The following is a 24,146-nucleotide window of genomic DNA, read 5'->3' as shown; positions in this document are numbered from 1 at the left end:
GAGTTTAAATCTTTCCATCCAACAAACATATAATGTATCTTTATGTAACAAGCTTATAATGTATGTTTATACTGATAACATATAATGTATGTTTATATATAACAAACATACCTTTTCTAAAAAAATATATAACAAACATACAATACATATACAAATTAAAAGTTCACAATGAATGTATATTTTATTTACACATTTAATAAAATTTATATCTGAAAAATTAAATTATATTTGTTATTTCTAGAAATTATTTAATTTGTATGTTGCATACTTACCTCATCCATAGTATTGCAAATTTTCCTTCCAAACAATTTAATTTTCATAAGATAAGTTGTAGGCTGAATGCTAAGGGAAGAAACCATTCCTCTAACTATAGATAAAAGCGATGTCATTTTCAAAGAACCATGTGATTCCCAACTTAAAATTTCTAGGTGAGTTGGGAAGCCTGCCAATGAGTAAACAATATCATCCCTCAATTCACATTTCTAATTTCTAATTCCAAATGGAAAGCTCTTTGCACATTTGGTGGAACAGTTTACCCTCTCCACCTACTTGCATCACAATTCCAGGAGCATTTGCAGAGACCGAACGATTCTGAAGCCACCACTGGGGTAAAGTACTTAGCATCTAGAAAGTACATGAAGTTCAAAAGGCCTTGGGAAATTTGAAAGGAATAAAAAATGAGTTGGTCATTTCTTCCTTAAACAAAGACAATAAGATTTTGTCTATCCTAGGCAACTTAAAAGAAGCAGAAGCTCAAAGAAAAACAATCTCTAAGATGATGCAGCCTGCAAGAGTAAGAATCATGTGCAAATGAATTAAAATTTATTCTCTTACTAAATACAATATTATCTGGAAAAAAAATGATAGCCAATTTATCTTTATTTCTTTTTCCCTTTACTAAGTTTGCTTCACATCTCAAGTTTCTTTTTTCCTTTTCTTTTCTTTACTTTTATCTTTTACTTGTTTTTCTTCGAAATGCTCACCCCTGGATTTGTGAGATTTGATTTTACATAATTGAATAGACAGAATAAAGAGAAGATGTAAATGATACATCAAAGTTAAAAAGAACTTTTAGTGTAAATGATAATGTAAATGATACATCAAAGTTAAAAAGAACTTTTAGAGACAATAATGATCTTCATGATACATCAAAGTTGTGGTCCTAAATTTTTCAAATTCATGTTTGTCCACATACCTAACCAAGCATATCTTAAGGTAAAAGTAGTTTCTTTCACAGAAATGATTGAACAACCTAATATGCCAAGTTGCCAACTAAAGTCAGGGAAAGGCCTTGTTAAATGACATTCTTTTACTTACAATGAAACTATAAATTCTATAACATATTATTGTTGTTGTGCACAAGGTATCCTCTCACATGTGGAAAGCATGAGATTAATCCTGAGTCGGTCTCTCCCAACAAATCCTTCTCCATACACACTGCATCGTACGCTCGACTAAATGCTTAAAGAATCCAGCTATCTACCAACTGTGTTGGACCTTCTTAGTGATTGTATAACATATTTAACATCCGGTATGCCAAAGGATTTGATTACCTTATTTATATTCTTATCTCTTATTGAAAGTTTTATTTCTCATCTCTGTAATAAATGAAATAGAGAGCATGTAATAATAAGAACCCTCTCCATCTCTATTATTATGCCCACATGGGATTGAAAGTCAATTTGTATCAATAGCTCTGCTGTCAAGATTACAAGTGTAGTTAGGTTGATGGTTAAAAAATTGTCAAAATGAAGTGTCTGCACATGCTCTCTTTTTTTATGAGCCAAAATTCAATCAACAACGTGATTGTTGTCTTCTTGTAATGAGGGGAAAGCCAATTAGTAGTCAGCACCTGATATTAATATGGTCCATTATTACTTCCCTTTGTATTGGAAAGACTGCTGAGAAGCTTGCTAATGTGTACAACTAATTCAATCTGTTCAATACTTCATTTATAACCAATGTGATTCTTATGATTCCACTCACGCAGCTCATGATCTACACATTAAAGGTTATTCTATTTGAAAAAAAATATTTGTATGTGTGCATTAATTGCAATGAAGATAGACCTTGCAATGCCACTCGTGAGTTGAATGCACATTGAGAACACCAATAAGATTGCTGCAAGGTGTTAAGAGAAAAATACAAGAACTGAGTTGGAGTGTTCCTGTGCAAGAGACATTGCATTAACATTACTGAGATACTGTGTAGATCTGAATCTAAATCAGCCCTCATGGATTTTTGTCCATATTTGATTCCTTCTGTCAACTGAACTCACAATATATATTGAACTACTCTCAAAACAAAGAAGGTAGATCCAAAGACTCATTGGAAAGCCATTCTCTTCTCTAGTAAAATGTCATCAACATCTCATCACCAACCTCGCTCGAAGAGCTTGCCATGTAGACCACACCCTCTCATTCTACAATGCAATCAACACTTGGGAAGTTTAGAGGTTTCAGATGAAATTTCCTCTTCATCATCATTGTTCAGCAACAAACTAACCAATCTGCAGACTTTGTATGATTGTGTTGAAAAGCTGGTCCTTCTGCCACTTACTCAAGAAGTCGTGGCTCGAGAGCGCCAAGAGAAATGGGTAGAGGAGCTTTTGGATGGATCTCTAAGGCTCTTAGACGCGTGTTCCGTAGCAAAGGATGCTCTTCTTCATACAAAGGAATGCGCACGCGAGCTTCAATCAATCATGAGAAGAAAAAGGGGAGGCGAAATGGAGGTAACAGCTGAGGTGAGAAAATTCTTGGCCTCTAGGAAGATAGTTAAAAAGGCAATCTCCAAAGCCTTGGAGAATTTGAAGGCTTCTTTGAAGAAAGGAAAATTCTCTCCTAGCAACAAGGACCATCAAACCACCTCCTTAGTTAGCCTGTTAAAGGATGTGGAAGTGATCACTCTTTCCATATTGGATTCACTCCTGATCTTCATCTCTGGACCAGCTCAATCAAAACCAAGTTGGTCTTTGGTTTCCAAGCTAATGAAAAATAAGAAGGTTTCTGGCACACAAGAAGCAGATCAGAATGAATTTGCCATTGTAGATGCTGCATTGCAGTCTTTTGCGTTTCAAATGACGAGGAAGTCCGGCAACATCAATCAACTGCAGAACCAGTTGGAAAATTTGGAGTCAGTCATTCAAGACTTTGTGGAAGCACTTGAAACTCTTTTCAAACGATTTATTAAAATTAGAGTTTCCCTTCTCAACATTCTCAATCACTAGTTGTACAAATCCAGATGAATGTTTTGTAATTATGTCAATGAAATTGACTTCTAATTTAGTGTTGAATGAAAATTATTCTCTACCTGGCTTGCTTTTTTCTATTACAAGGATTAGTAGTTATTAATGGTGTGCTTTTATGCATCATTTTGTACAGTTAGTGAAGTGCTTATGGCTCTAAGTGTATATATAAGTATCTTTTAAATTTCTCAAAGTACTTGTGACATCAAGCTCTCTTCTTTGAGCAGAGTGACAGAAGTTGTCATTTTTTTCCTTTTGGTTCAGACCAGAGACTGTAGCCATCAAGCATGGGGAATTCATAAGAACTACTAGCCAAAATTTATACCACTTGGTGATAAAGGCTTGGATACCATAAACTAACTATTTCAACATGGTTAATACTAATGATCGTTTGATGTGTGAGATGCCAAAGAAACCCCATATCCATTCCAACTCCAAATGCAAATTAAAAAACTTCTTTTCAATCCATGACTTGTGTTAAAAATATTATATAAAATCATTCATATGTCTTCACCCAACACTTTAAATTTATGGGATAGTAGACTTATTAATTATATGTCATCTAAATCTCTATTACCAAGTGATCTAGTAGAGTTCGGTCGTATATACCACTGTTTTTCTAAGCCCAAAGGGCTCTTGCATGAGGACATGCTCCAGATGCTACTGCATAAACATGTAGGTAATTTTAAATATAAAGCTGTTATTTTAATGCAAACAGTGAGTGACATGATAGTTGAAACTTGAAAGCCAGAAAGCACCCACCTGTAGTTTTGCTATAGCAATACCTGGTCCTAAGATTGGTTTAGATTATATGAAACCCACAGGTCTCACCCAAGGTATACCAACCTACCATAATCTTTCTTAGGTTATCAAATAGTTTTCCTTTCTGTGACACAAACCTAAGGAAAAATTTATCATTTAAAACAATGATAAAAATGGCAAGAAAGCAATGCATATGTGTCTTCTGATCTGTCCTTGCTCTCAAAACACTGGATCAACAGAGAAGGCTACAAGAAATTGTTAAACACCTCCACTTGATAAAAATAAGATTTTTTTGAAAAATAATTTTAAAAGTGAACTTCTTGTGCAAATCAATTTGGATAAATTAGTTTCTCACATGTCCATGAGACAGGTAACTAACAACATACAAAATGATAGCATAAATTCATAGGCACTGAGCTGGGGACACTGCATAGACATCACCACAATGCATAGAAATTGCCACCAACAAGTGACAAATATAATAGTAGCTTAAAATGAAGACATCCTCTAGACAAAAACTCCCTTTACAATGCATGCAGTATGTGCTATTATAATGTAAAGATGCCATTTGCAAGAATCCATGCACTGCCCAAGTTCAAAAAAATGAGGAATGAGTTGGTAGGAAGCTTGATGAGGAAGCTGAGATCCAATATAATTGCATGCTAATTAGGTGACATTTTAGAGGAAAAAATATCTTCTTGTCTCCCTTAATTCATTGCTTCATTTTCTATATATGAAGCAAAAGCCAACCAATAAAACTCACCCTTTGAAACAAACTCACCTTCTAAACCTTTGTTCTCTAAGAAGAAGAAATGGCAGTCATTAAAACAAACACAAAAAGTTTTCTGCATCTTCGCAGCAACAGCTTGCCCTCTGCACCTCATCCACTTATTTCACAATGTGAGGAGCATTTGCAAAGACTGAAGGGTTCTGAAGCCACGACTTCACTGTCATCAATCAGTTAATGAAAAACTTAATGGCATGCAGGATTTGCATGACTGCATTGATAAGTTGCTTCAATTTCCTACTGTATAACAAGCCTTAACACAAGAGTGCAATGAAAAAAGAGTTGATGGACTACTAGAAGGGTCTCTTAGGCTCTTCGATATTATTAGTACAGCTAAAGTTTTCCTTCTGCAATCAAAGGAAACCATGCGAGAATTACAGTCGATCATTCGAAGAGAAGGCAATGAAATTGGATTCGCGGTTGAAGGCAGAAAATACTTGGCTTTGAGGAAGAAGATGAAGAAGCAAATGCGGAAGGCCTTGGAAAATTCGAAAGGAATGAAAAATGAGTTAATAGCTTCTTCCTCAAACAAAGAGAACTCCTCTTCACCCATGTTTGGCTTCTTAAAAGAAGCAGAAGCAGAAGCAGACCCCCTGAGTTCACTAGAATGTGTGTTGCTGTTTATCTCTGAAGCAAAAGGACTCTCAAGGAACAGAAGATGGTCAGAAATATCAAAGTTGATGCTGCCTAAAAGAGCAGTTTGTGCGCTCAAGAAACAAACACAAATGAATTTGAAAAGTTGGAAGCAGCTTTGCAGTCTCTCATCAGTCACAAGGCTTTATCTATTGAGAATTTTCAAAGACATCTGGAGTATTTGGAGATGTGCATTCAGGATCTAGAGATAGGAGTTGAGAACCTCTCAAGAAAATTGATTAGCAACAGAGTTTCCCTTAACATCTTCAACCACTAATCATAATGTCTATGCTGATGTTGTGGACTCAATTTTTCCCCATGAGTGTCATACAATGTACATGAAATGTGACTAAATCTTTTATTTTCACTGAATATATATCATTTAAGTACCAAACTATTGTTACTTTAACATCTATGTTTCTTTGGTTCCCTCAAAATCTCCTTTATCCCTTACAAATGTTGAACATTAGAACAAATTAGAGGCAAGAGTAGATCAGTAAGCAATTTTTTTCACTTCTAGAGTCAAAAAAGAACTGCTTAACTTCTATTTAGTCCAATTATTAATGATATAGTCAACTGTACATTTTGCAATTTCAAACATGATGTAGGTATCAATGCCCATGTTGTTAATCTTATCACTTAATAAGTTCTATTTCACCACTGAAAATCAAGGACTAAGCCCACATGATATAGTCAAGGTCAATTTGAATGCATATCCTAGCTGTCAATCTCAACTTCCTGTAGGTTGATGATTAAATGAAAACCGTGCACATTTTATCATGTTTTATATGGTAAAGAAACAAAATAAGTTGGTTGTGCTCGTGTAACGAGGACAAGTAAATTAGTATATTATCATATAATATAGATCATTATAGATTATAAAATAGGCTACTATACATCTTGCATTTTTAAACATGTTGTAGGTACAAATGCCATGAATCTTATCTCAATTTCTATGTAACCTCTGAAAATTAAGGACTAGGCCCACATGATAATCAAGGTCAACTGAATGCATATCCTAGCTGTCAATCTCAAATCTGCCATTAGGTTGATGATTAAATGAAAAATCCTGCACATGTTCTCATGTTTTATATTCTAAGGATAACAAAAAACAAGATGGCTGTGTTCCTGTAATGAGGACAAGTAAATTATCATGTAGTGCAGAACTAAAATGAATTTATATCAATATTGATTAATCAATAGATGTGGAGTTGAGGATACTGCAAAAAGTAGCCATCATTATGTAATACTGTATTAATGCCTGAACATGAAGATTCATTTTGTCCCTAGTTGATCTGTTGAAGGGAGACAAGTTCAAGGACTGGATGCTATTTAAAAAAAAGAATAGCCTCTCATCCTCTAGACAAAGTTACCATTTTATGATGCATGATCTGCAGGGATTGAAATATTATATGAGAACTCTGCAAAGATGCCATGTATCCATGTGATTAGAGTTAAAAATTGAGAGGTGAGTTGGAAGCTGGGTGCAAATCAAGATGATATACTTCAATACTCATTAGGTGACATTAGAGGGAAAAAATATTTGTCTTGTCTCCCTTAATTCATTTGCTACAAGTCAATATATTAAGCAAAAGACAACCATTAAAATTCAGGTTCCAAATATGATTCTGTATATTAACACCCTCTCTGCATACTCGATGAAACAACTTGCCTTCTACAATTTGAGGAGAAGTTGCAAAGATCTAAGGGTTCTGAAGCCACCTCTTCATTGTCATCATCTCCAGTAATCAACAGACATAATTGCATGCAGGATTTACATGACTTCATTGACAAGTTGCTGCAATTGCCAATCAAGCAACATAACTTAGCTAGAGAGTGCAATGAAAGATTATTTGATGAACTACAAGAAGGTTCGATGAGGCTCTAGAGCAATCAAAGGAAGGCATCCGACAAGCTTGAATCATTCATCCTAAGAAGGAGATGCCATGAAACTGGATTTACAATTGATGATCATATATATTTGGCTTTAAGAAAGAAGGTGCAGAAGGCAATTCGAAAGGCCTTGGAAAATTCGAAAGGAGTAAACATCAGCTCATAGCTTCTTCCTTAAACAAAGACAACAACACTTCACCCATTCTTAGCTTATTAAAAGAAGTAGAAGTAGTCAACTTGATCCTAAAGGGCACTTGTGGAGCTGATGGTCAGTGATATCCAAGTTGATGCAGCCTAAAAGAGTTGCTTGTGAATCTCATGATTCAGACATCATGTATGAATTTGGAAAGGTGGAAGCAGTTTTGCAGTCTCTGAACAATTTCAAACTTCACTACTGAGAGAATTTTCAAAGCCATGTGGAAAATTTGGAGGTCTGCATTCAGGACATAGATATAGGAATCGAGCAGCTCTTAAGAGAACTAGTTAGAAACAGAGTTTCCCTTCTCTACATCTTCCACCATAGTCAACAGAATATCTATACAATTTTTTGGGACTCAATTTTCTCCCATGACTATAACAAAATTCTAAATGAATGTAATTGAATCTTCTTTTTACTGAATATACATTGTACCACAGCCGTAATATTGTTTTTGTCTCTAATCATGCTTTGTTTCTCCTTTCTGCTGAAAACAAAAAGAAGGTAAAAATGAGGTTTTTTCCTGTAATGATGGCAAGGGAATTAGCATATCATTTTATGGTATACTATAGCTCATGAAACACAGACACACATATAGAACCCAACGTGCATTTATATTAGTGTTGAAAGTTGTTTAATTATAATTAATTGATGTTAAGTTGGAGAGACCGCAAATTATAGCCATCCATAACTGACAATTGTATTGAACAAGAAGATTCCTATTACCCCAAATTAACTTTAGAAGAGAATAGCTCCAGTCACCTACTCCAGACAAGACAATGCAGAGTTTCAATTTTTATACCAACAACATGCAACTGGTTCTATTAAGGCCACTCGTGGAATAGATATATATTAATAACAACAGCACAATGTGATTATCATGCAAGTTATGTGAGGGATAAAACAAGATGTACGAGTTGGAGAGCTTCCTTGTGGGGAGACATTGCTCTAACATTTCTGAATTTCTGAGATTATTTCAAGATCCAGATTTGCATTAATTATTTCAAGTCAACTGTGAGCATGCAAGTTATGTGAGGGAGAAAACAAGATGCAGAAGAGTTGGAAAGCTCCCTTGAGGGGAGACATTGCTCTAACATTTCTGAATTTCTGAGATTATTTCAAGATCCAGATTTGCATTGATTAAAACTCTCTGAGATTAGTTAACATGAGATTCCTTGTGCCCCCTCACCTAAGAGATGCCAAGGGCAATGTGCAGCACTTGTTCCCCATTTTTTAAGCCATCTAACTAGTCTACACATGTATACGAGGGGTGACACAACGAAATATAACTTTTATTAGAAATTTATTGCCAAAACAATTGCTGCCAACTGCATGTTGCATATTTATTAAGACAAACTATATGAGAGAAGCTACATTGCACTAACATTGATGAGTTTAAAATGTTTAGATCCAAGTCTTGATAAGTTAGCAATCTTTGACACCTTTTGAGATGAGATTCCTTGCCTCTTCAATAATTGCTCATTATATATAGTAGCATGTAGCAATGGAAGAAAGGCAGATCCACAGGCTCAATTCTACCTTCAATCTTCTCAACTCTTCTCTTCTCTTGAATAAAATGGCAGCCTCTTTCCATGCTCGCTCAAACAGCTTGCCCTCTAGACCACACCCTCTCATTCTGGAATGCAATGAACACTTGGAAAGGTTGAGATCTTCCAATGAAACCTCTTCTTCATCTTCATTGCTTAGCCATAAACTAGGAGCCTTGCAGGATCTTCATGAATGTGTTGAAAAATTGGTACAGCTTCCTCTCACCCAAGAAGCCCTTCTCCATGAACCTCAAGAATCATGTGTAAATGATGAGCTCTTGGATGGATCCTTGAGGCTCCTAGATGTGTGCACAGCAGCCAAAGACTCTCTACTGCATACGAAGGAGTGCATGAGGGAACTTCAATCAATTATGAGAAGGAAAAGAGGTGAAGATCTAGGCATCACAGCAGAGGCTAAAAAGTTCTTGACTTCAAGGAAAGTGGTGAGAAAGGCCATCTCCAAAGCCTTAAGGATTTGAAGACTATTGCCAAAAAGGGCAACATGAAAGACCAACAAAGTGTGGCCTTGGTTAGCTTGTTAAAAGATGTTGAAGTAGCCACTCTTTCCATATTTGAATCAATGTTGAATTTTATCTCTGGATCATCAACACAAGCAAAACCAAGTACCTGGTCTTTGGTTTCCAAGTTAGTCCACACCAAAAAAATAAGCTGCCAACAAGTAGCAGATGAAAATGAATTTTCACAAGTAGATGCAACACTGCAGTCCTCTGTACTTCAAATGACAAACAACAAATCAGACAGCACCATTGATCTACAAAACCACTTGGAGAAATTGGAGATTTGCATTCAAGACCTTGAAGAAGGGCTTGAGTTTCTATTCAGACGTTTGATTAAAATCAGAGTTGCACTTCTTAACATCCTCACTCCCTAGTGTAGCAGATCTATGTAACCAAATTTTTGTACTGGTGGTATATACTATGAAGAAATCATCATGTAAATATCTTGTAATGAGAAAGAGAAACTTTTTACTCAAATTTTCAGTTGCACAATCATCTTTGAGATCTTATTATTTTGACTTACTAATTTGAATACAGTTAGTTCTTTCTTTTTAAAGAGAAAATCCTTATGTGTGGCTAATCTAATGATCAATATAGTTAGCAGCAATTCTGATCAGATCATTTGAATACAGATGCATCCATTAAGCAGTTTTGTATTATGGATGGGCATACATGATGATTCGAGTGGAGCAAATTCTCAAATTTAGAAAGAAACTTGACAAATTAAAGTAACTTAATCATTGCTGATGTAGTGATGTTCTTCCCATAAAAATCCATCAATCAACATATTGAATTTCTGTCAAAGAATTATAAGAATCTCGTCTTATTTTCATATTTTGTGTTTTACTTTTCACAGCTCTGTCTTTTTTTTTTGACAGAAATTCACAGTTCTGTCTTACCATCATCTCAATTAAAAAAAAAAAAATTAGGTAAGAGGTGCAAGTTGGTATATGATTGTATGAATCTTTATGGTCCGTTTTTTTTGTACATCCATCGTTGTGGTCCGTTTAGGTCGTCTAGTCTGCATAACCCGTAAATAAAACATAGGGTTAAATATGTTTTGTTCCCCAGTAGCAAATTAATGAATTTGGTCCCCATTTAATTTTTTCGGTGATTTGGTCCCTCTAAAATAGCCAATTATTAATTTTGGACTGTCGATTTTTGTGTCATTCTAAACCGCCGCTAACGTATTTTTTTTTGGCAGTTTTTGTCTTTTTGTGCATTCGTGACAATTTTTAAACCGCCATAAAATGACAAAAAATTAATGAAGGGACCAAAATTAATAATTCGCTATTTTATAAAAGACCAAAGTCAATGAAAAAATTTGAAGGAGAACGAAAATCAATAATTCACTATTTTAGAGGAAAAAAAAACATTTATCTCATAAACATATTTGGTTTGCGTAATAAACAGATTGGGACGTTCAAAAAAAAATAAACAAATTGGGAAAAGAGGTGGTCGGTGTCCACTCCATTTCAGCTTGTGGATTAGTGGACTGGCCCGTAAATCAATGAATAAAAAATAAAAAATTCTGAAAATTTGTGGAAAAGTTAGAAAAGAATAATCTAAAAATACAAAATTATTTATTAATTATTCAAGTAACAATTTGTTTAAAATATACTTTTAACTTCGCAAAAAAATACTTTTACATTATTGAAATTATGAATTAAACTATTATTATAAACTTATTTAATAAAATAAAATTGTTCTAAACAGTTCAACTTATATAAGCCCATATCAAAATGGACCAACAATTTTAGGATTGTGACTCACCCAAATCGCAGATTCAGTGGGCTGGTTTAGCAACTATTATATAACTTTTTGATTCAAATAAAAGTTCAAATAGATTCACGAATAACAATCCGAAACAACTGGGATCCGATCCATCATAATTCAAATCACAATTATATTTTGTGATTTTTTTTTGATAAGCCAAAAATATATTGAAGAGAAGTACAAGGGGTACTTCAACCCAATACAAAGAAAAGGGATCAAGAAAGAGAATGTAAATACATACAAAAACCTCAAAGAACAAAGAACAACCCCCTCAAGAAAAACCTAGAAGTAAAAAGAGTACATACAGTATCAAACCAAAAAGTCTCCACACAAAATAAATATTTTGTGATTAAGTTCAAATGATTTGGATTTACATGGTTTAAGGTTTCCAGTGTTGTACGGTTCATCAGATGGTAAACAACATAGATAAGGATTCCCATCATAATCAACGGGGGGCATATTACGTATCACGTACGTTGGTATAGGACCACTAAAATAATTGTATGAAATATCAAAATCAATTAATTTTTGAAGTTTATCAAAACCTTTTATACTTCCTGTGAATTTGTTATGAGATACATCCAGTTTTTGCAAAGCTTGTAAGCCTCCAAGTTTATATTCAAATCGACCAGCGATCCCAAGCCTAGAAATGTTAACAAGGATAACATTGTTATCACGGTCACATTGAACTCCATACCATGACATGCATGGTGTGATATCAGAGGCAAGCCAAGAGGATTTTATGGCAGGAGGCACATAGGTCCATTGCCTCGCGATTGCCAAAAGAGTCGCCCCATCAAAGTTGTTTGCAGAAACAGAATGAAAATTTAATAAGGAGGAGAAGAAAACAAGACACCAGACAAGACGACTTAGAGAAGAAACAGAACAAAACTACAGTGCTCATTGTTCTCTTATTTATATAAATTAAAAATAGTAAAATTATTTATTAGTTAAAATAAGTATAATTAATTAACATTGACTTTTATTTTGGAAACTAATAACTAATATTGACTTGAATTAATTATGCATTAATAAGAATATTAATGAGTTATAAAATTTTAGTTAAATTGTTAACTATAGAAATTATTAATATTTACTTGATCGATCATGCATTAATAAAATTATTAACTTGTTATGAATTTTCATTATATATAAAATTGACTATTTTTTTCATTAAATACAAACTTAATTAGTTATTCAATATTGTTACTAATGGTAAAACTTATTATAAAAATAACTAAATATTAAATATAAGAAGTACTTAAAATAGTATTAATTACCAATTTAAAGTTGTGAACAAAATAGAAAATCATATCATAAATGTAATACATTTTATATAAAATGAACATATATATTAAATATTACATTTAGTTAAGGGTAGAATTAGGGATGGAAATGGGTAGAGTCTGGGTAGGGTCTGGGTAGGGTACTATAGTACTCATCCCCATACCCGCGTTTTCTAAAATTACCCGTACCCGTCGCCATACCCGCGTGGGTAGCAATTTGAATGTCCGTCCCCGTACCCCCTGGGTATCTATTTGTCCATACCCGTGCCCATTACCCGCAATTTAGCTAATCAAAATATATTTTTCACTATTTTTGTTAATAGTAAACAAAAATACAACTACAATTTTAAATAAAAAACACTAATAAAAATACAAAAGATTATTCAAATACTTAACAAATGAAATCATCCAACTAAGTATTTTTTTAGAAGGAATAAACGAAAAATATATAATTTTAAATTTATAATTTAGATTTATAATATAACCCTAAAGTTGTAGGTTAATAACTTAAAAATTTTAAAAATAAGTGTGAGTAAATTAGTGATGATTATAAATACCTTAAATACTCACCTATTTTGAAAAAAAAAGTAAGTTTGAAAAATATTGCTTAAGTTAATTTGTTATATATTAAAAAAAAAAAAAAAAAAAAATAAATTAAAAAAAAAAAAAATAATAATAATAATAATATGTGTGCGGGTATGGGGCGGGTTGGGTAATACTATAATACCCATACCCGCACCCATACCTGCTACTTTTTGCGGGTAATTACTCATACCCATATAGCGGGTTTTTACCCTACCCATAGTGGGTATTTTTCGCGGGTACCCTATGGGTCCTAGACATTTTAGAACTTTCAAAAAAAATCGAAATTATTATAAAAATATTAAATGATTGCGTATGTATGTGCTCAAATTTATAAGTCAAAAATTGATAAGATCTCAAAGATGATATTGCAACTGAAAATTTGAGTGAAACGTTTATATATATTCTTGTTTACATGATGATTTCTGTACAGTATATATCACCACCACTACAAAAAATTGATTGCATAGATGGATCTACTCAACTACGGAGTGAGGATGTTAAGAAGTGCAACTCTGATTTTAATCAAACGTCTGAATAGAAACTCAAGCCCTTCTTCAAGGTCTTGAATGCAAAACTCCAGTTTCTCCAAGTGGTTTTGTAGACTATTGGTGCTGTCTGATTTGTTGTTTGTCATTTGAAGTACAGAGGACTGCAATGCTGCATCCACTTGTGAAAATTCATTTTCATCAGCTACTTGTTGGCAGCTTATTCTTTTGGTGTGGATCAACATGGAAACCAAAGACCAGCTGGTTGATTTTGCTTGTGTTGATGATCCAGAGATAAAATTCAACAATGACTCAAATATGGAAAGAGTGTCTACTTCAACATCTTTTAGCAAGCTAACCAAGGCCACACTTTGTTGGTCTTTGAAGTTGCCCTTTTTGGCTATAGCCTTCAAATCCCTCAAGGTTTTGAAGATGGCCTTTCTCACCACTTTCCTAGAATTCAAGAACTTTTTAGCCTCTGCTGTGATCCCCAGTTCTTCACCTCTTTTTCTCCTCATAATTGATTGAAGTTCCCTTATGCACTCCTTTGTATGCAACAGAGAATCTTTGGCTGTTGTGCACACGTCTAGGAGCCTCAAAGATCCATCCAGAAGCTCATCATTTACACATGACTCTTGGGGTTCATGGAGAAGGGCTTCTTGGGTGAGAGGAAGCTGTACTAATTTTTCAATACATTCATGAAGATCCTGCAAGGCTCCTAGTTTATGGCTTAATGAAGATGAAGAAGAGGTTTCATTGGAAGATCTTAACCTATCCAGGTGTTCATTGCATTGCAGAACGATTGGGTGTGGTCTAGAGGGCAAGCTGTTTGAGCGAGCATGGTAAGAAGTTTTTGTGTTAGAGGCTGCCATTTTCTTCTAGAGAAGATTGAAGGTAGAATTGAGTCTGTGGATCTGTCTTTCTTCCATTGCTACATGCTAAATATATATAATGAGCAATTATTGAAGAGGCAAGGAATCTTATCTCAGAAGGTGTCAAAGAGTGCTAACTAATTGATAAAGGTTTTTTCCTCATTTTTTTTGTACTGCTTTTGGCTAAACCTTTATGATTCAATCATAGCAAAGCAGATATAGGTTTATCGTCCTCAGGGATTGTGTGAACATCAGTTCCACCAGTTAAACATTGATTTGAGCGGATAAAAAGATGTTTGATAAATTGTTTTTGTGATTTTCAATATAAGGAAAGCGGTAAAAGAAGGTTTACAGAGATAACAAAGAAGAACACGTATTCAGAAATGCATTCACATAATCCTTTGATTGCTTTGAACACAAAGACTTATGTAAAGGTTCGTTTCACTTACGATGTCGAGAGCTATCCACCTAACTATCCCTAGCCTAGGTGAATCTATCAGTTGGAATTCCTAGACGTAATCCCTTACCATCTAGAAAACCAAAAGGAACATTAAAACTCAAATTCTCTCTCAAAGACATTCACAATAACAAATTTATCCTAAGACAAGGTACCCTAGGCTTGCAAATCTCCGTTGTCACCCCGGAAACTCCTGTTAGAACTCAAAACCCCACCTGTCACGTGGAAGCCCACTATTGTTCCTACCTAAGATAATCTCACCATAAGACAACTAGTTCATTGAGTGGTTTCTCTCTTGAACCGGACCCGCAATTATCTCCCAATCTCATGCTAGTCCATAAAAATCTAACACAAATCAATGATACTTGAAGTGTAGAAAGCAAAACTTTAACACACGGCGTGACCTAAGACATAGGCATTCTACTTTCATTGATCTAAGCATACACCAACTCATATCAACCTCTCGATCTATTTATAAATTAGTGAAGCTCTTTTGATTATCAATTGATTGGTTAGAAGCATGAAGTACAAAGAGAAACACCATACATGAAAGATTTCCATTTACATCAATAATTGAGTTTACAACAACCAAAGAACTAAGCTATAACATTCTAGATACAAAAATAGAAAATAACATATACAAGAGATAAGAAAGGAAGAGATGAAACCCGAAGAACGGAGACGAATCCACGGCGATGGAAACTTTCTCAAGCTTTCCATAGCCACCAAGAGGTTGTCACCATGCTCCAAAGCTCCACTCTATCAATTCCTAGCTCAGGGACCCTTCCTCCATGAAGCCCAGCCTCCTCTGAATGTTTTAGGGAGGAAAAATGGTGAAGAATGGAAGAGATCTGGTGAAAAATCGTGTTCTGGCCTTTTATAAGGGTCCAAGGCGGTTTGGCTCGCTTAAGCGAGCTTGAGATTCGCTTAAGCGAGAGCCTTTTCTTAACACTGAAGTACTCTGCTCGCTTAAGCGAGCATAAGTCTCGCTTAAGCGAGGGATCACTTTCCTTCTATGCCACTGAATGGCTCGCTTAAGCGAGAAAGAATTCGGCTTAAGCGAGATTGTCTTCCAGAATTGATACCCTCTGCCATATAATTTCGCTTAAGCGAGTAAACATTTGACTTAAGCGAAATTCTTCATTTCTTGGCCTTTTGACATCTTGTGGCACAGATCTTCATAGACTTTCTCCTATCATTGAAAACAAAAGATTAAATGTGAAAAATATAATAATTACTATATTTCTATACTAAAATTAAGTATTTACTAAATCAACTACTTATGGGGATAAAATAATCAACAATGCAAGCATATAGGTCAAATAAGTGCTTAAAATGATATTTAAAAACACGTAAAATTGGCACTTATCAACTCCCCCCAACTTAACACTTTGTTTGTCCTCAAACAAAAGGTAATGACTTTCATTCAAGCAGACATGGTATCTGAATCAATAAAGCTCAAACTGCATGATTTCTCTATTTTTCAAATAAGTGATCCAAGTCAGAGATGTGATGCCCACAAAAGAAAACATAACAGTGATACAAATGCACATCCACTCTGAAAATCAATAGGCATACAATCCATTCCTTTCCAACCAGGGATACTCATTCACTCAGCATTTCGTTATGTTCAAAGTAAGGCGAGTGTTTCACTCATTTCACTAACTGAATCACATAAATGAATTTTGTTACCCGTCTCCGCAGTTATCAAGGTTGCATGTTCAATCAAGGATCTCTAAGGTCTTTGAGGGTTGTAATGTGGTTAGGCTTCAAAGAAATTTGGTTTTTCTGGATATGCAAGATACTCAACAAGCTAAGAGAGCAATCACAGTTCAAACCATTCACAAATAATAAATCACTCTCATGCTCTTACCAACTCTCTCATTCACCTTTTTCAATTATGCTCACCCTTTCTTTTCTTTCTTTGTCAATCTCTCTTATTTTCTTTTCTTTTTTTTTTCTTTCTCTTTTTTTTCCTTGCTTCTTTTTCATCTTTTTTTCTTTTCACTTTCAAGTATGTACAAATAGATTGATACACAAACCACACAAAAATAGCACTATTATCCTTCTCCCCCCAACTTGAATACAACCATATCATGAACAAATGCTCTCTTAACCTATTCAGCTTAGGTGGGATCATTGTCTTTCTTTTTAAGCTCAAGGTTATAAACAAGAAGAAATCACATTTTTAGGCTCAAAGGGGTAACAATGGAATTTAAATGAAAAATGTAGGCTATTTGGCTAAGTAGATATATATATGCAAAACAAAAAAAATGCCTTGATCATTTCCAAGAAATTCCATACAACAATGATAATTTGGAGACTCAAACAAAACCAATCATGTAACACAGTGAGGATTCTCTCAGCTCACAAGTGTACAGGCTTCACTCCCTCACATGGCTTAGGTTCAAAGCAATCCCTGATTTTCAAAAATTTCATGTTATGCCTATGAATTACATGTGAATTATACAATCATATCAAATTATGCTATCTTTGAGTGAAAACATCTGATAAACCCTGGAATCAACAGTTCAAATCGCATTTTAACACATTCATGCAATTCAATTGATATTTCATCAACCATGCCATATGAAATCAGTCAGATATCAATGAAATCTATCACAAAGTGTTAATTATTCACATACTAATGTACTAAAAAGAAATTAAAAACAAATGAAAGAAGGACAAAAAGTACTCCCTCGTGATACTTTGCTTTCAGTTCAGGATTGCTCATCAAACTTCTCACACCCTCCAAGAAAATTTGACTGTCCTCAGGTCAAACAATACCAGCAACAAAAGATTCCTGCTAACAGTCACTTAAAATCAAATTAGTCACAAAGAGGTGAAAAAATTTCTGGGGTAGTTCTCGCTTAAGCCATGGTCATTTTTGCTTAAGCCAAAATCTTCACAGAGCCAAACATAGTCAATTTCGCTTAAGCCAACAGAATCTTGCTTAAGCAAAATTCTTTGACAGAATCACTGATCTTTCTTACACAGGTCTCGCTTAAGCCAGATAAGTCTTCGCTTAAGCGAGACTCACTAAACTTCTGCATAATTTTGACAGTTCATAACAGGGGAAATTGCCATCTTTTTACAACCTCATCCCCCAATTTCCATTTCCATCATAATTCAACCTTCAAATTCATTCAATTGCATGTGAAACATCAATCTAAACTTGAGAGAAGCTTCAAATTAAACATGCTGTCATTAAGAACATAAGATTCAATTCAAGTTAATTTGCATGCAATTTTCACAAGTGCCATACCCAAATTTTAATCCTTTCACTTTCTAGGCCTTATAGGTGAGCAAACCTTCTATATACATCAAGGGAAACATGTGGAGAACTTAAAATCACAAATTCAAGCGCTCAATCTACAATATCAAAATATCACTTCCTAAGTACTAAAACTTTAATGACATGAACTTGAAACACAACAAACCTAAACACTAGCATACCAAACTACACATACATAATTCAAAGACACAATTACATCAAACCAACACTTATATTAAATAAACATGTTAAAATTCAAGAGTTATGGGAAGCAACCTGCATAATTATGCAGAAGTTTACAAAAGGGACTTACTTCTTCACAAAATTCATCCAACCTCATACCTCAAAATGAGCTAAACTTAGCATCCATTCTTTTCATCATTCCATATGCATGAAAAACACTCTTTTGGACCTGTCTCAAGTCTCAATTGCAGATTGTTAGCATCAAAAGCACATAATCCAATTCACATTCCATTCTACATGCAAATTCAACAAGTCACACCCCCAAATTTTGATTTTATCATATTTCTTTCTTCCAAACTCATTGAACAATCTCAATATGCTAAATAACACTTGTGAAGCTCATAAAAACTAAACTTTTGGCACAACTTCACTAAATCACATATACTACATAATTTAAAAAGAGAAAACAAGCACACCAAAACACATGGTTTCCAAAACTCTTGGTTCTATCTTGATTCAAATAACTCAAAAGAGGATTTTAAACATGAAAGCATACAAAGATCATTCAAGAACCCAAATTGAGGAATCCTTAGGAAATTTAAAAACAAAAACAAGAGAACAAGAGAAAGAAAACACAAACAACTATGCACAAGACAACACCTATATACATTATCCTATGCATCAATTCATGACTAATGAACCTAAATTACATTAAATTCACTAGCTGATTCATTCCAAGACAGGTTCACATAATTCCAAACCACAAATCATGTTATAGTTGATCAGGCTACAACAAGCATTAAGAACAAGAATAAACCAGAGATATTGATACACAAGAACAGCTATGTACACTATTTACAACTCAAATCAACATTTCACTAGTTTCACCAACATTCCCAAACACAATCCCCGGCAACGGCGCCAAATTTGATAAAGGTTTTTTCCTCATTTTTTTTGTACTGCTTTTGGCTAAACCTTTATGATTCAATCATAGCAAAGCAGATACAGGTTTATCGTCCTCAGGGATTGTGTGAACATCAGTTCCACCAGTTAAACATTGATTTGAGCGGATAAAAAGATGTTTGATAAATTGTTTTTGTGATTTTCAATATAAGGAAAGCGGTAAAAGAAGGTTTACAGAGATAACAAAGAAGAACACGTATTCAGAAATGCATTCACATAATCCTTTGATTGCTTTGAACACAAAGACTTATGTAAAGGTTCGTTTCACTTACGATGTCGAGAGCTATCCACCTAACTATCCCTAGCCTAGGTGAATCTATCAGTTGGAATTCCTAGACGTAATCCCTTACCATCTAGAAAACCAAAAGGAACATTAAAACTCAAATTCTCTCTCAAAGACATTCACAATAACAAATTTATCCTAAGACAAGGTACCCTAGGCTTGCAAATCTCCGTTGTCACCCCGGAAACTCCTGTTAGAACTCAAAACCCCACCTGTCACGTGGAAGCCCACTATTGTTCCTACCTAAGATAATCTCACCATAAGACAACTAGTTCATTGAGTGGTTTCTCTCTTGAACCGGACCCGCAATTATCTCCCAATCTCATGCTAGTCCATAAAAATCTAACACAAATCAATGATACTTGAAGTGTAGAAAGCAAAACTTTAACACACGGCGTGACCTAAGACATAGGCATTCTACTTTCATTGATCTAAGCATACACCAACTCATATCAACCTCTCGATCTATTTATAAATTAGTGAAGCTCTTTTGATTATCAATTGATTGGTTAGAAGCATGAAGTACAAAGAGAAACACCATACATGAAAGATTTCCATTTACATCAATAATTGAGTTTACAACAACCAAAGAACTAAGCTATAACATTCTAGATACAAAAATAGAAAAGAACATATACAAGAGATAAGAAAGGAAGAGATGAAACCCGAAGAACGGAGACGAATCCACGGCGATGGAAACTTTCTCAAGCTTTCCATAGCCACCAAGAGGTTGTCACCATGCTCCAAAGCTCCACTCTATCAATTCCTAGCTCAGGGACCCTTCCTCCATGAAGCCCAGCCTCCTCTGAATGTTTTAGGGAGGAAAAATGGTGAAGAATGGAAGAGATCTGGTGAAAAATCGTGTTCTGGCCTTTTATAAGGGTCCAAGGCGGTTTGGCTCGCTTAAGCGAGCTTGAGATTCGCTTAAGCGAGAGCCTTTTCTTAACACTGAAGTACTCTGCTCGCTTAAGCGAGCATAAGTCTCGCTTAAGCGAGGGTTCACTTTCCTTCTATGCCACTGAATGGCTCGCTTAAGCGAGAAAGAATTCGGCTTAAGCGAGATTGTCTTCCAGAATTGATACCCTCTGCCATATAATTTCGCTTAAGCGAGTAAACATTTGGCTTAAGCGAAATTCTTCATTTCTTGGCCTTTTGACATCTTGTGGCACAGATCTTCATAGACTTTCTCCTATCATTGAAAACAAAAGATTAAATGTGAAAAATATAATAATTACTATATTTCTATACTAAAATTAAGTATTTACTAAATCAACTACTTATGGGGATAAAATAATCAACAATGCAAGCATATAGGTCAAATAAGTGCTTAAAATGATATTTAAAAACACGTAAAATTGGCACTTATCACTAATCAAGATTTGGATCTAAACAATATAAAATCATCAATGTTAGTGCAATGTCTCCCACAAGGAATCTCTTCCTACAATTATTTTGGGAATTAATTTCTAAAAAAAAGTCATCTCATTGTGTCACCCCTCGTGTGCATGTGTAGACCAGTTAGATGGCTAAAACAATGGGGAACAAGTTCTGCACTTTGCCCTTGGCATCTCTTATGTAAGGTGACACAGGGAATCTCATGCTAACCAACCTAGAGATTTGTAATTAATGCAAATCTTGATCTTGAAATAATCTCAAAATTTCAGAAATTGTCTCCCACAGAGAAGCTCTCCAACTCATGCATCTAGTTTTCTCCTTCACTTGCTTGACTTGCATGATAATCACAATCTGTTGTTCATATTAATATATATCCATCCCACGAGCGGCATTAATAGAACCAGTTGCTTCATTACAATTAATTTAATTTTAAATCTATAACATGTTAAGCAATGTCTCCCGCAAGGGATGCTCTTCTATAATACAGCTTGTTATTTTCTCCCCCACTTGCTTGATATATGATTTTATTTTAGTTTTAGAAAAATGCATGATATATAATTGCATACATATATCTTGGGAATCATTTGGACGTGTAAGTTAATACAGTTGTCCTACATGGATGACTATAATTTGTTGTCCCTCCAACTAATTAACATCTAATGTTTTTATAATTAACTAATATTCAACACTAATATAAATGCATGCTGGTATCATTTTTTTATGAGGTGATAGAAACATGAGAATTGTTTTATGATTTTGATAGAATAGGATATGCATATATTCCTTTTCCTGTAATTAAGCAATTAGATCCCTATAATTATGTTGTACATAATTAGCTAGTTGACTTTGATTGTATGGCTTTTGTATTTATACCTATTTGAGATGAATGAGAAATTACCCATTGAATTACCTTCTTACAGATTTAGCCCCCCTTTCATTTCATTTATTCTAGTGGTGATAGAAATCTGAGAATTGAGGGTACACAGGAACCAGCATAAGACACAGATGTTAAGGTAACTGCAGTGCTATAATCTAATCTTTACAACGTATATTCATTAAAAAAAAAAAAGATTTAGTTACATTCATGTACATTGTACAATTTTGTGATACTCACGGGGGACAATTGAGCCTCCAAAAGTTGTGTAGATATTCTATTGACTAAAGGTTGATTTGAGAAGGGGAACTCTTTCTAATTAGTTTTCTCGAGAGCTGCTCAATTCCTATTTCTAGATCCTGAATGCACATACCTCAGAGTTTTCTACATTGCTTTGAAAATTCTCAATAGATGGAGACTTGCAACTGTTGATAGACTGCAAAGCTGCATGCCCCTTTTCAAATTCATTCATGTCTGAAACATGAGAGTCACAAGCAACTCTGTTAGGCTGCACCAACTCGGATATCGCTGATTCACTGACCATATGCTCTGTGAGAATACTCTGCACCAAATGGATATCACTCATTCATGTCCTTTTATGTCAGACATAAACATGAGAAAAATTTCTAATGAGCTAAGGGTGACTGCTTCTGCTGCTTTTAAGAAGCGAAGAACGGGTGAAGTGTTGTGTTGTATTTTCTTGAGGAAGAAGCTATGAGCTCATGTTTCGTTCCTTTTAAATTTTCCAAGGCCTTTCGAATTGCCTCCATCTTCTTCCTTGAAGCCTGTTAAGGAGTCCCACTTTGGCTAGTAATATGGCCAAATAAGTCTTTATAAAGTGTAGAACAACCCTAATTCTAAGATGGTATTAGAGCCTATTATAGATAATTTCACGCTCTAGATGTCCGGCCCTGAGCATGAAGGGAGTGTTGAGAAGTTCCACATTGACTAGTGATATGGCCAAAGAAACCCTCTTCTAAGCTAAGATTTTAGGGTAGAGTTAGGCCTAACCCGAATTCTAAGAAAGCCAAAGTATATTTCATCATCAATTGTAAATTCAATTTCATGGCCTCTCCTTTGGAGGACTGATTGAGGCTTGTGCATGCTTTCCGGGAAATCTGTAGTTAGATGACATATATACGAGAACCTTCTAGTATTTCATCAACCAATTATTCATTGCACTCTGTAGCTAAGTTCGGTTGCTTGATTGGCAATTGTAACAACTTGTCAATGGTATCATGTAAATCCTGCATGCCACTAAGTTTGCTGATTACTGAAGATGATGAGATGCAGAAGTCAAGCTGTTGCAGCTAGTTTGTAAAAAGTTCTTTTTGTTTGTCTCAATGGCTGCCAGCCTGCCATTTTCTCCTTTCAGAAAACTAGAGGGTTAGAGGGTGTTAATATATAGAATCTTTTTGAGAGCCTGAGCTTTAGTGGTTCGCTTTTGCTTAATATATTGGCTCATAGAAAATGAATTAAAGGAGACAAGGAATTTTTTTTTCCTCTCAAATGTCACCTAATGAGTATGCAATCGTATCATCTTGATTTGGATCTCAGCTTCTCTCGCAATGCTTCCACATGCACCCAGCTTCCAACTCACGTCTCGATTTTTAACTCTAGTCACATGGATTAATGGCTTCTTTGCAGGGTTATAATATAATATTTCAAACTCTGAAGATCATGCATCCTGTCCTTGAAATTGTCTCCCTTCAGCAGATTAATTAGGGGCAAAAAGAATCTTCTTGTTCAGGCACAAATACAATACTAGATAATGATGGCTAAATTATAGGATATTATACTAATTTTCTTGTCCTCATTAGAGGAATACAGCCAGCTTGTTTTTTTTTTGTTATCCTTAGAATACAAGACATGAGAACTATGTGCAGGATTTTCATTTAATCATCAACCTAATGGCAGTTTTGAGATTGACAGATAGGATGTACATTGAAATTGACCTTGATTATCATGTGGGCTTAGTCCTTGTTTTTCAGAGGTGACAAAGAAATTATTAAGAGATAATATTAACAACATGGCATTGATACCTACAACATGTTTTAAAAATGTAAAATGTATAGCAGACTATTCCATAATGATAATAATATATTAACAACATGGCATTGATACCCAGTTTTT

At 34.7% G+C, this 24,146-nt stretch overlaps 2 protein-coding genes and 2 pseudogenes across 2 annotated transcripts; 3 read left to right on the top strand and 1 right to left on the bottom strand.

The window, feature by feature from the left end:
* The first annotated feature begins 2,104 nt into the window (after positions 1-2,104).
* LOC130743037 (uncharacterized) lies at positions 2,105-3,402 on the top strand. Its single transcript, XM_057595140.1, has one exon. The coding sequence runs from the start codon at positions 2,357-2,359 to the stop codon at positions 3,224-3,226; it is 870 nt and encodes a 289-aa protein (XP_057451123.1). The 5' UTR covers positions 2,105-2,356; the 3' UTR covers positions 3,227-3,402.
* A 1,174-nt stretch (positions 3,403-4,576) lies between these two features.
* LOC130743036 (uncharacterized) lies at positions 4,577-5,812 on the top strand (annotated as a pseudogene).
* Positions 5,813-8,924: 3,112 nt separating this feature from the next.
* LOC130743035 (uncharacterized) lies at positions 8,925-10,075 on the top strand (annotated as a pseudogene).
* A 3,390-nt stretch (positions 10,076-13,465) lies between these two features.
* Positions 13,466-23,679, bottom strand: LOC130747494 (uncharacterized). Its single transcript, XM_057600444.1, has 2 exons — positions 22,387-23,679; positions 13,466-20,933 (listed from the first exon to the last, which is right to left on the bottom strand). Exon 2 carries the CDS (start codon positions 14,582-14,584, stop codon positions 13,709-13,711), a length of 876 nt encoding a protein of 291 aa, XP_057456427.1. The 5' UTR covers positions 14,585-20,933; positions 22,387-23,679; the 3' UTR covers positions 13,466-13,708.
* Between the last annotated feature and the right edge of the window lie 467 nt (positions 23,680-24,146).

The sequence above is a fragment of the Lotus japonicus genome, chromosome 3, assembly GCF_012489685.1.
Source record: "Lotus japonicus ecotype B-129 chromosome 3, LjGifu_v1.2".
NCBI classification, from domain to species: domain Eukaryota; kingdom Viridiplantae; phylum Streptophyta; class Magnoliopsida; order Fabales; family Fabaceae; genus Lotus; species Lotus japonicus.
This window is presented reverse-complemented; position numbering and strand designations above follow the sequence as displayed.

Bases quoted from the DNA above. Each gene is read 5' to 3' on its own strand.
- LOC130743037 (XM_057595140.1), top strand. From the start codon at position 2,357: ATGTCATCAACATCTCATCACCAACCTCGCTCGAAGAGCTTGCCATGT.
- LOC130747494 (XM_057600444.1), bottom strand. From the start codon at position 14,584: ATGGCAGCCTCTAACACAAAAACTTCTTACCATGCTCGCTCAAACAGC.